This window comes from Ursus maritimus, unplaced genomic scaffold (genome assembly GCF_017311325.1).
Source record: "Ursus maritimus isolate PB19 unplaced genomic scaffold, ASM1731132v1 scaffold_5, whole genome shotgun sequence".
Taxonomy (NCBI): Eukaryota; Metazoa; Chordata; class Mammalia; order Carnivora; family Ursidae; genus Ursus; species Ursus maritimus.
The window spans coordinates 58,281,106-58,294,856 of NW_024426663.1; the positions used below are offsets into that span (position 1 = coordinate 58,281,106).

At 37.5% G+C, this 13,751-nt stretch overlaps 1 protein-coding gene across 1 annotated transcript in view; it reads right to left on the reverse strand.

Moving 5' to 3' along the window:
- Nucleotides 1–13,751, reverse strand: part of DDX46 (DEAD-box helicase 46) — a 68,061-nt gene that overhangs the window by 13,582 nt on the left and 40,728 nt on the right. The window contains 4 exon segments of the mRNA XM_040622430.1: nt 2,063–2,212; nt 2,517–2,654; nt 4,820–5,013; nt 13,727–13,751. The exon segment at nt 13,727–13,751 is cut by the window's right edge and continues 3 nt beyond it. Coding sequence (XP_040478364.1) covers nt 2,063–2,212; nt 2,517–2,654; nt 4,820–5,013; nt 13,727–13,751 — 507 coding nt within the window.

Sequence of the window (13,751 nt, forward strand, 5' to 3'; positions counted from 1 at the left end):
TCTTTAATATTCTTCCCCTCCAAAAGGTGGAGCCTCTCCTTGAGTGTGGGCTGGACTTAGTGACATATTTCTAAGAAACAAAATAAAGCAGTAGTGCCAGTGTGTCACTTTAGACATTAGTCATAAAAGGCCTTAAGGCTTCCTCTTTGCCCCCTCCTTCAGCTCACTCACTTTGGGAGAAGCCAATCGCCATGCTGTGAGGACACACAGGCAGAGGAAAGAAAAGAGGTATCCTGCCAACAGCACAGTGAGTGAACCATCTTGAAAAAATATGATCCTCTATCAGTCAAGCCTTCAGGTCATACCAAGCCCTGGGACAACAGCTTTACTGTAACCTCAGTGAGAGCCTAAGCAGAACTACCAGGCTAAACTGCTCCTGATTTCCTACCCGAAAGGAAATGTGAGATAATAAATGTTTGTTGTTTTAACCTACTAAGTTTTAGACTGATCTGTTACACCATAGCCAATAACTAAAACACTGACTTAATTAAATTTTAAGCCAGTATGGTATATGAGAAAATGATGTAGGGTTAATGAGAGATCTGGGGTCTGATGCTATCTGTGCTTAACAGCCAACGTGGTTGTGGGCCAAATGCTTTTTCTGGGCTTCAAATTCCTCAAACAACAAGATCAAATTGAATTCCTGATTCTAAATTCATATCCTGAGCTTAGGTCTAATAGAGTATTTAAATTAAAAAAAAAAAACCTTCTATGATCAATGATCAAGTGTATTAGAGGATTTCTGGGTTAGAGGTAAACAGGCTTCTTGAACCCAGGATTTTACACATACTTTGATATGCTAATACCACTACTAGTGGTATACACTAGAAAGATTTTCAAAATTATTTTATAATGAAAACATGCTCTTCTAAAGCTCAAGCTTCTTTCGGTTCCAAAGGATACTCTGTGAAACCCTGAATTTCCTGAGTCCTCAGGGCCCCTCTTCACTGGGTCACAAACAATGCCATTAGCTAAGACCATGGGCTCTGAAGTAAGAATGAAATGGGTACAGGGCCCAGCTCATCCCATTAATCACTATGTAAATCTGAAAAGATTACTTCTAAGTCTCTTCAATTATAAAATGGGCATACTCTTGAGTATCTACCTTGTCTGGATAATGTGCAGAAGTAAATGAAATAATCCCTGTAAAGCATCTGACACAATGCATGATGGCACTTGGGAACACTCAAAAATGCTATCTATTATTGTTTGTTTTTTGCTTTTTAAGTAAGCTCTCCTACACCCGACATGCGTGGGGCTTAGGCTCACAACTCCAAGATCAAGAGGAGCCACCCAGGTGCAGGACAATCTGACAATGTTTCAGCACCACATCAGATACACCTTTTGGCCTAGCAATTCCATTTACATGCTCAACCTCAAAACTGAATCAGATGAATGTGCTAAACTAAATGCACAAGGATAAGCAGTAAAGTACAGTTTACGATAATAAAGTATATTTCAAATATGAATATACAGAAACAACCCACATATTCAAAATTAGGGGTTTGATTAATTAAACTGTGGAACATTCATATAATGAAATATTATGTAACCATTAAGAACAATGTAAGAATAAGAGGTGCCTGCGTGGCTCAGTCAGTTCAGTGTCCGACTCATTTCAGCTCAGGTCATGATCTCAAGGTCATGATAGGGCTCTGTGCTCAGCAGGCAGTCTACATGAGATTATTTCTTGTCCCTCCACTCGTGTATGCTTTCTCTCTCTCTCAAATAAATAAATAAATAAAGCTTTTAAAAATTCATTAAAAAAAATGCAAGAATTAATTTACTAAAATGAGACGATTTCAACCTAAGACCGCTGCTGTCAAAAAGGTTTATAAAGCAGTATGGTCTCATTTTTATGAAAATACATAAATATGGGTAAGGCATATGAGAATATAGAGAGAGAGGCAGAGGGAGAAAGAGAGAAAGGGTTGGGAAGGGCACACATCAAAAAAGGTTTGCAGTAACTGGCTATATCTCAACAAGCAAATGGTAAGACCTCCAGGACGAAAGCAACAATGCTTCAAATGGCAAGAATGAGCCTTAGTAAAAGGACACTTACGTCGACTGCAGCATCCTCATCATCTGAATCCTGCAGACCAAGAGCTGCTTTTTGCAACTTCTTCCTCTCGTTAGCCAAAGCTTGTTCTGTTTCATCAAACTTGAATCCCTTACCAGAGAACCCACTACTCTTTTTAATTATTTTCCCTTCCTTTCAAGGAAAAACAAAAAAGTTAATTTCATACTAAAAAACTTTAGTGTTCAGGAATTTAGGAGTAATTAAATATTTTTCAAGGTAGTGCATACCAATGTAACAAAAACACTCCACCTAGCACATGAACAATAAAAAAAGAACTCTACATAATACTGAGTTGAAGCAAAAGAGAGGATTTTGTTCTCACTCCCCTCCCCAAAGAGATAAAATAACCCTATCAAGGTTTACAAGTATTGAATAGTCAAGGTCTACAACACAATAATGAGCTGCATAAAAGTAATGGGAGTTTAAAAAAACTCACAGCTTTCTGCTGATCTTTGAAATCACTCCAAAGTTTCTCCAGGTCAGGAGGCACTGCAGTTCCTGACAATTCAAGAGCTTTAATTATGTCACCAGCATAGCGAGCTTGATCTTCTGTGATAAAAGTATACGCATAACCCTGACGAATAATGAAAAAGTGGAACTGTTAGGCACTAACAACATGACTCTTCTTCAGATCACAAGATAAAATCTGACCCACCTAATAAATCCTCTAAAGACTAAACAGAAGAGTCCTACTAAATTCTTGAATGCTTCACAGTAAAATATCTAAGTTTAATATTTAAAAATAAGCAAAACCAGAAAATTTCTAATTTCTTCATGTATAAACAGAAATATATGATTTTAGATAAATGCACAAATGCACTGTCATACATACAAATTTTAATATAGCACATTATTTTTTCCTTTTTGCTTCCATTCCCTTCGTACACTACCTACTGTACCACTCTACCCCAACTAACTTGTATTAACTTTCTAGGATGTAGCTTTCCACATAATTTTTCCCCTACAGAGTTTTTAAGACCAATAACGGATAAAAGAAAATTTATGTGTGTGCACATATGTATGTGTATATATATATGTATACATGTATGTACAACTCTAGCCCTTCTCTCGCCTGAACCAAAAAGCTCCTAGAGGGATACCTGGGTGGCTCAGTCGTTTAAGGGTCTGTCTTCAGCTCAGGTCATGATCCCAGGGTCCTAGGATCAAGTCCCAGGCAAGGAGCCTATTTCTCCCTCTGCCTGCCGCACCCCCCCAACCACTTGTGCTCACACTGGCAAATAAAAACAAAAGCAAAAAACAACCCTCCTGGAGACATGTGAAACCTTAGGCTTTAGAGAACCCCAGGGAGATGACGTAGCTCACTTCATCTTTTGATGTATGTGCGTACACATGCATATATACGTACATGCACACACATGTATATATACACATGCATATATACACAACATACATATATACACACACATATACAAAAAATTTTTATATACAAAAATGAAGTTAATTACATCATCACCCTGGGGTTCTCTAAAACCTAAGGTTTCACATGTCTCCAGGAGCTTTTTGGTTCAGGTGAGAGAAAGGCTAGAGTTGGGAGTAGAGAACAGTATACCACAATCATGTCATCTCTACAACATTCTCTGCCCCTACTAGAGAAACGTGGCAAAATTTAAAACATGGCTTAATATAGTATTTCAGGAATATCTAATTACCACACTTGACCCATGGCCTGCTTTTGTACTGCCCATGAGCTCTTTAAGAATGGTATCGCTTCTTTTTTAAGGTTTGTGTGTACACACACACACACACACACACATCCATATGACAGAGACTGTATATGGACCAAAAAGGCTACAATTTTTACTACATGTGTGCCCCTTTACAAACTTTCCCAAATCCATATTTGGGAATAACTCAGGTTAAAAGAGTAAGAGCCATCACTACTTATTAGCTATGCAGGCTTGGGCAACTAACTTAACTTCCATGTGCCTTAGCTTTTCTCATCTATTAAATGGTAATGTTGTTTAGCTCAAAGGGAAATTGTGAGGATAAAATGAAACAATATGTATGAAAAGCACTGAAAACAACATCTGGAACTCAGTAAGTACTACATAAATACATCCTATTATTATTATTAATATTATTGCTTCACTATGTAGAAATATCCAGGGCTGGAATATCAAATAGATCATCATCAATGTTACCAACAATAGAATATTCTATTGCCTTCGAAAAGAATGACTTAGACTATATACTTACCAGACTACAGGTGAATTTAAAAAGCAAGTAATATACATAGCATATGGAGTGGGACAGGGGAGTAATGAAAAAAAGGTCCTGGGATCCAGTTCCAAGTCGGGCTCCCAGGTCAGCAGGGAGTCTGTTTCTCCCTCTCCCTTTAATTCTCCCCCTTGCTCGTGCTCTCTCTCTCAAATGAATAAAATAAATAAATTTAAAAAAAAAATACTGATGAAGGATCCCGAACTATATACATGTATGTATATACATACACAGAAATTTTTAGGTAGGGTAAAACAAAAAACCCTAAAAGAGGACATAAACAATAAACACTATCTGCCTAAACAGAATGGCTAGTTATCTGATAATTTTAATAATACCATATATAGAATTGATGAATATCAACTAGTCCCTATTGATGATTGATCATTTTCAAAATGTCCCTGTAACTCCTATTATCTACTCCTTAAAATCCTAAAAAAAAAAAAAAAACAAAACCTATGTTTTAATGTAATGGAAATCAACTTTAAAAAAGTCTTTTACTTTATTGCCTGCTCTTCCAGTCCGTCCTGCTCTGTGCACATAATCCTCATAATGGTTGGGGCAGCTGTAATTTACTACAAGAATCAGATGCTTCACATCTAGACCTCGGGCAGCAACAGAAGTAGCTACAAGAAGTTTGCAGGTCCCATTCTTAAAGTCATTTATGATGCTATCTCTGTCATATTGATCAATGCCTGCAAGTAAATTAAAAAAAAGTTATAAAACCACACACTGCAATTTAATTTTTCATTTCCTTGGACACAGAAATAAGTTAAATGCAGAGTAGCAAACAAATCCAACATACATTGACCACACGTGCACCAGTCACAGTATAAAAAATAAAACACTAAGGAAATTTAATGGCAAGATCAAAGGCTACTGCTATTAACTCATTTATGAATCTTCCAAATCTGCCCTTGTATGGCCCCTTTCTTATGTATAAGGGTTATAACTGCAGAAGCCCCAGCATCTCAGATTCATTAAGCTATACCTGTTTAGGAGATAAAAGAAAAGGCAGGTACATTCAGCCTATATTAACAGAATTCAGAACTTTCTCCTTCTCCTATGGGTTAATTAGAGCTTTGCTAATCATTTTTTCCTCAGCACCAGAAGCAACATCAAGTGGGACATTGTTAGAAATACAAAATCTCAGATCCCACCCCAAACTACTGAGTTACAAATTCTACATTTTAACAAGATCCTTGGGTGATTACACATTCCTATTAAAGTTTGAAATACACTGGTTAAACAGGGTACACCCAATTGGCTCTCTCTTAAATATGTTACCAAAAGAGCCTCGAATGGAAGAATATGAAATGCCAAAAAGTTCTATTAACAAGATACTCAGACCACAAATTGATTTTATGATGGAGAATTTCTAGCAATAGCAAAACGGAATCGGTAAATTCTCAAACCTTGAAATTCATTTCTGCAGCAGAAGATATTCTAAGGCTTTACATAAGATCTGAGTTTAAAATCCAGAGAATGCTTAGTATCTAAGTATGTATCAATGTTAACTAATATTATTACCCTCAATTTAAAAGTACTCTTCAAAGACTGAATTAAACAAAGTATTTGGATCTAATGTCAAAACAAGTGGAATCTAACATTGAACCCAAAAGTCTTGTAAGAAAAATTAATGGAATCAGTATCAATATAAATTACATTTTATAAATTATAAATTAAAAGGTACTAAAGCTTTTAATTTAGACTGACGTATCCTGACTACCTACCTCAAGTGTACATATCTTATTCCATGAAGTGAATATAACATGCTAAGTGAAGTATACGGGATACCTGTCCAACAGCAATTAACCCTCTTCCTTTTACTTATTTTTTTTTTTTAAGATTTTTATTGACTTACTTAACAGAGAGAGAGAGAGCACAAGCAGGGGGAGCAGCAGAAGTAGAAGCTTCCCACTGAGCAGGGAGCCCGATACAGGGCTTGATCCCAGGACCCTGAGATCATGACCTGAGCAAAGGCAGACACTTAACCAACTGAGCCACCCAGGTGCCCAAACCCTCTTCCTTTTAAACATAACCCCAAGTTTGTTCAAATATCCATTCAACACATGGTCATGTACATCAAACCAGAGATGAGCCTAATTCTGAGTTTTAGGAGGTGAATGAACCCCTCTCAAACTTTCTGTGCTAAAGCTGCCTTTATAGTCTTAAAATTAATAAGGATTAAACCCAGAGAGGTTTACTTTACATAAGTCATCTCTATCAATATTTAATGTATTAGAGACTAGAACTGGGGCACCTGGGTGGCTCAGTTAAGCATCGGGATTCAGCTCCGTTCATGATCTCAGGGTCCTGGGATCGAGCCCTGTGTCAGGCTCCACTCTCAGGGAGGAGTCTGCTTATCCCTGTCCCTCTGCCCCCCTCACCACTCGTGCTCTCTCTGTGTCTCTTAAATAAACAAATAAAATCTTTAAAAAAAAGAAACCAGAATGGAGAAAAATTTTAAAGTACTTATTAACTTACTTAAAAATAAAGCAATTACATATTACAACCGAAATTTTTTTGTGAAAAATAACCCTTCCAAAATAGTAAAATAATTTACTAAGATGCTTCACAACTTGGTCTGTCTCTTTAATGTCTGGCTTAGTAGAGGATAGTTGGCATGTCATATCTTTTGCATCCAATCTGGTACAATATAACATGCCACGAAGCCTTTAGAAAACTACTCTATACACTCCTAACAAAATGAAAATGGAAAAGGCAAAGCATGTGATGAGGTTATTACACAAATACTTGTGATCTCATGAACCCCTGAAACTCTCAGAGACCCTCAGGGGTCCCAGTACAATACTTTAAGAACCATTACTCAATCGGCTTACTTAGGAATGATTTAGGCATAAGCATGTGATGCAATTCTGAGGAAAGAGATAAGAGAAGTACAGATAAGGGATTATGGGGGGAAATGCCCTTACTTACAGAAAAAACACATTTCTGGGGTGCTTGGGTGGCTTACTGGGTTAAGCATCTGCCTTTGGCTCAAGTCATGATCTCAGAGCCCTGAGATTGAGTTGGCTCCCTGGCACAGCAGGGAGTCTGCTTGTCCCTCTGCCCCTCCCCACACTCATGCTCGCTCTCCCTCTCCCTCAAATCAATAAATAAAATCTTAAAAAAAAAAAAAAGAAAGAAAAAAGAAAAAGAAAAACACACATGTCCCTCAAAGAAGGACTATTTACTGGACCAACCCTCCTGCAGAAAACAACTATGAATTCTAACCAAAATATTTTTTAAAAATTCCCAAGAAACATCTGAAGGCACAAGACAGGGACTAAAAGCAAACAGAAACTGGAATTTCTGACACAGGGAATAATATAATGGCACTCCCTGAGTTTGAAGGATTTTATTTATTTACTTTAAAGATTTTGCTTGGGGAAAGGCTCTGGGAAGCCAAAGAGGGAAGTCAAACTTAAATAGAAACAGTCTTACTGACAAGAAGAAAAAGAAGAAAGAGTTCAGGACAAACTCAGGATCAGAAAAATAGGACATAAATCGAAGAAAGAACAACAGAGTAGGCATGCTCAAATATGCAGCCCCTAAACGATGCCTGCAGGGGACAATCCAAGCAGCATAATTATGACTAAAAGAAATGAACAAAGATTTCAGATGTTGCCCATTAAAAGAAAGACTGAGTTTCAAATAAGGGTTCAATCAAGTTAATGCCTTATTAAAACAAATACAACACTCTTAAGAAAAATATAAAAGAATCCAAAATATATAATGTATCAATCATAAAGCCCAGTATACAAACCAAAACTACTAGACAAAAAAATTTAAAATATATAAAACAAAAGCAAAAGAAAAGACAATCAATAGAAACTGACTTCAGATGACCAAGATGTTATGAGTAATAGTCAAAGATTTTAAAGAAACTATCTTCCTTGACCATTTAACTGGGGTCAAGGAAAAATTTTCAAATGTGCGTAATGGATAGATAGCCAGGAAATCTAATTAGAGAAGTAAGAAAATATAAGAGAGCCAGTTGTAAATTCTAGAACTAAAAAAATGCATTATCTGAATTTTAAAAATTCACTGGATAGACTTAACAGCAGTTAGAGATGGCAAAAAGAAACCGTGAACTTGAAGACAGAGTCAAGAAATGTCCCAATCTTAATTAAGGAGAAGAGAAAAGGGTTGAAAAACCAAAGTGAGCAAGGATCAAAGAAATGTGAGACAGTATTAAAGGGCTGAACATACACATAATTGGAGTCCCAAAGGATAAAAACTCTGAAGAAATAGTAATCAAGATTTTCCCAAATGTCTCCCAAACTATATCCCAAGGAAATAAATTTACAGATTCTACAAGCTCAGTGAACCACAAGTAGAATAAATACAAAGGAAACCATAAGTAGATACACTTAACATATGACCCAGGAATCCCATTCCTGGTTATCTACTCTACAGCAATGAAAACACCCAAAAACCTGCAGCTGAACATTCAATAGCAGCTCTATTCATATTTGTCAAAAACTGGGAATAATCTGGGGTGCCTGGGTGGCTGTTGGCTGTGCAGCCAATTCTTGATTTTGACTCAGGTCATGATCTTGGCGTCCTGGGATTGAGCCCTGTGTCCAGCTCCCCACTCAGCAGGGAGTCCGCTCCAGGATTCTCTCCCCCACTCTCCCGCTGCCCCTCCCCCACCCATGCTAGCTCACGCTCTCTCTCAAATAAATAAATCTTTAAAAATAAATAAATTTTACTTATAAACAAAATAAATAAATAAAATTTTTTAAAAACTTAAAAACTGGGAACAACCCAAATGTTCTTCAGCACATGAAGAGATACACAAACAGTGGTACATCCACAATAAACAATGCTGGGCAATAAAAGAAATGAACAACTTCAGCGGGTCTCAAAGTCACTATGCTGAGTGAAAAAAGCCAAGTGCATAATGTATGACCCACATTTACAAATATTCTTATAAGAACACACCAGTGGTTACCAGGTATTATAAACAGGAGGAGAGCTAACTTTTTAGTTACTTTTAAAGATATAGGACAAAGAAGTTTTGGGGGTGATGGAACCATTCTGTATTCTGATATGATGTATCCTGCAGGATGACTGAAGTAGCAAAAAAACCAAGAATCAGCCCAGGTATCAACAGAAATGAACTAAGCAAACTGGGGTAGATTTATACAAAAGAGTATTAACAATAAAGGGAAAAACTCAGAAACACAGGCTGATTGAAAGACAACGTGACACAAAAAGGTTCTGAAAATACGATTCCATTTTTCTGAAATTCTAAATACAACTAATATACGTTGGGAAAAAATACATAAAATGGTTGCCTCTAGGGGTGAGAACAGAAATTAATAGAGGGAAAGTTCCAAGGTTATATCTGAATAGAGATTTGGGTTTCACAACTTACATACATTTGTCAAAACTAATCAAATGGCACACTTAAGATCTGCACATTTCACTACAGTTTACTGATAGTTTATTAAAGAAAAAATTGGGGGGCGCCAGGCTGGCTCAGTTGGTAGAACATGATTCTTGATCTCAGGATCATGAATTTGAGCCCCACACTGAGGGTAGAGTTTACTTAAAAAGTAAAAAAATAAACTTGTGTTAACCAACTACATATTGAAGTGAAATGCACTGATGCTACAACTTACTTTCAAACTTACCAAAAAACTAAGAAACAGGGCCGCCTGGGTGGCTCAATTGGTTAAATGTCTGCCTTCGGCTCAAGCCCCATGTTGGGCTCCCTGTTTGGTGGGAAGCCTGCTTCTCCCTCTCCTTCTGCTGTTCCCCCTGCTTATGCTCTCTCGCTCTCAATGTCAAATGAATAAATAAAATCTTTAAACAAGGGGGGTGGGGGACAACAAGAACTGGCGAGGCTGTGGATAAACTGGAACCCTACTGCACTGCTGGTGAGAATACAAAATGGTACAAGAGCTGTAAAAAACAGTGTGGTGGTTCCTCAAAAAGTTAAAAATAGACTTACCAAATGACCCAGCAATTCCACTCGAAGCTATATACCCAAAAGAAATGAAAACAGGAACTCCAACACATACTTGTACACCGGTGTTCAAAGTAGCATTATTCACAGAAGCCAAAAGGCAGGAACAACCCAAGTGTCCATCAACAGATGAATGAATAATGGAAATGTGGTGTATGCATGCAATGGAATATTATTTAGCATTAACAAAAAGGAAATTCTTCTTACACCATACTCAAAAATGAACTCAAAATGGATTAAACACCTAAATGTGAGAACTGAAATCATAAAGATCCTAGAAGAGAGCACAGGCTCTCTGACATCAGCCAAACCAACATTTTTGCAGACACATCTCCTGAGGCAAGTGAAAAAAAAAAAACAAAACACAAAACAAAACAAAAAAAACCTGAGCCTGGTTGGCTCAGTCAATGGAGCGTGCAACTATTGATCTCGGGACTGTAAATTCGAGCCCCACATTGGGCAAAGAGATTACTTAAAAATAAAATCTTTAAAAAAAAAATAAAACAAACAGGAGCGCCTGGGTGGCTCAGTCGGTTAAGCCTCTGCCATCAAAAAGAATGAAATCCATTTGCAACAATGTGGACGGAACTAGAGGGTATTAGGCTAAGCGAAATAAGTCAGTCAGAGAAAGACAAATACCATATCATCTTACTCATATGTGGAATTTAAGAAACAAAACAGAGGAGGGGCGCCTGGGTGGCACAGCAGTTAAGCGTCTGCCTTTGGCTCAGGGCGTGATCCTGGCGTTCTGGGATCGAGCCCCACATCGGGCTCCTCCGCTACGAGCCTGCTTCTTCCTCTCCCACTCCCCCTGCTTGTGTTCCCTCTCTCGCTGGCTGTCTCTGTCTCTGTCAAATAAATAAATAAAATCTTTAAAAAAAAAAAAAAAAAGAAAGAAACAAAACAGAGGAGCATGGGGAAGGGAGGGAAAAATAAAACAAGATGAACTCAGAGAGGGAGACAAACCATAAGAGACTTTTAATCATAGGAAACAAACTGAGGGTTAATGGAGGGAAGGGGGGTGGGGGGATAGGGTAATTGGGTGATGGACATTAAGGAGGGAATGTGATGTAATGAGCACTGCGTATTATATAAGACTGATGAATCACTGACCTCTTCCTCTGAAACTAATAATACATTACATGTTGATAACTGAATTCAGATTTTTAAAAAATCGGCAAACGAACAAACATTTCTTCAAAGAAGACATCCAGATGGTCAAGAGACAAATGAAAAGATGCTCAGCATCCCTCATCACCAGGGAAATGCAGATCAAAACTACAAGGAGATATCACTTCACAACTGTCAGAAAGGCTAAAATCAACAACCCAAGAAACAACAAGTGTTGGTGAGGATATGGAGAAAAAGGAACCCTCAAGCACTGTTGGTAGGAATACAAACTGGTGCAGCCACTATGGGAGACAGTATGGAGCTTCCCCAGAAACTTAAAAATAGAACTACCCTACAATCCAGTAATAGCACAACTGGGTATTTACCCAAAGAATACAAAAACATTCATTCAAAAGGACATATGCACCGCTAGGTTTACAGCACTATTGTTTAAAATATGGAAGCAGCCCAAGTATCCACCAATAGATGAATGGATAAAGATGTGGGGTATATACATACAATGGAATATTATTCAGCCATAAAAAGAATGATATCTTGCCATTTGCAACAACATGGATGGAGCCAGAAAGTAGAATGCTAAATGAAATAACTCAGAGAAAGACAGATACCATATGATTTCACTCATCCGTGGAATTTAAGAAACAAAACAAATGAGCAAAGGAAAAAAAGAGAGACAGAGAGAAACCAAGAAACAGACTCTTAACTAGAGCACAAACTGAGGGTTACCAGAAGAGAGGTGGGTGGGGGGATGGGTGCAATACGTGAGGGAGATTAAGAGTATACTTATGACAAGCACTGAGTGATGTATAGAACTGCTAAATCACTATATTGTATAAGTGAAAGTAATATAGCACTGTATGTTAACTATACCAGAATTAAAATACTTATTAAAAAAATAAGAAATTCTGATACATGATAAAACATCAATAAGCCTCAAAGACAATTATGCTAAGTGAAAAAAACCAGGCACAAAAAGATAAATACTGTATGATTCCAACATGTGTGAAGTACCTAAAACAGGGAAATTCACAAATGGAAAAAGCAGAATGCAGGTTCCCAGGGGCTAGAGGGTGGGGATGGAGATGAAGTTACTACTTAACAGGTAGAGAGTTTATGTCTGGGATGAAGATAAACTTCTGGAAGTAGGTAACAGTGATGTCACACAGCACTGTGAATGCACTTAATGCCACTGATTTATACACTTAAAAATAGTTAAAATGGTAAATTTTATATAATGTATATTTTATCCCAATAACCAAAAAAAGGGGGAAATATGAGGCATTTTCAAATATTAAAAGTTAACCAAATACATACCCTCAAAATACCAAAAGCCCTTTTAATTGCATCCACAATGACACATGGTATGGGAGACTGTATTTTCCGAAGATGATAGCAAAAGCATGGCCTACTCTACATATTCTTCTGCAGAGGGAATGACCCTCCTATCAAGAACTGGGAATCTACGCCTCCATCCCCTTAAATCTGAGCCAGTCCTGGGACTATTTTGACCTACAGAATATCGTGAAAATGAAAGTTCTGCCAATTCCCAGTACCATACTTAACTGGCCTTGTCAGCTTTCAGTTCTTGCCTTCTAGCCAGGTAGTCCCATAGAGAGGTCCTCAAAGGGAAGAGCCATCACTCCTGGCCAATAGCCTGAGCTCAGTCAAGAGCCAGTGCCAACGTGCCAGCCACCTAAGTTAAGGCAAGTTGGAAATGGATCCCCAGTTCCAATTAAGCCACCCCAGTAGACACAGCATGAAACAGAAACTAGACAGTATGTGCTGAGCTCCACCCAAATTGCAGATTTATAAATAAATGACATGTGCACTAAATTTTGGGGTGATTCATTACAAAGTCACAGATTGCCAGAACACTTAGGATAATTCACACGGTCTTTGTCCCATATGTTTAGTGTTATAAGTCCCACATACATTTAACAATGGAGATGTTATAACAAAATTAAAATGATACTTTCAATTAAAGGCCTAATGCAAATCATGAAAAAAACTAAGTAGCATGGCACAATGGAAAGGATTTAACATGAAACAGAAAATTTTAAGTTCAATTTCTCCTTATCTGATTAACGGCTATACGGTTTGGTCAAACCAATGAACTGTTGTCTAATTTTCTTTATCTCTAAGATGGAACGATAATAAAGCTTACCCACCCCAGAATTGTTGTGAATAAAAACGGAGATAGATACAAAATTTGGCTCTAAATAACAGTACAAGGTAAATATATCATTCAGAACACAGCAGCACCTGGCCAAATTAAGAACTCAACAGATAAACATTACCTCCATGAAGAGACATGCAAGGATA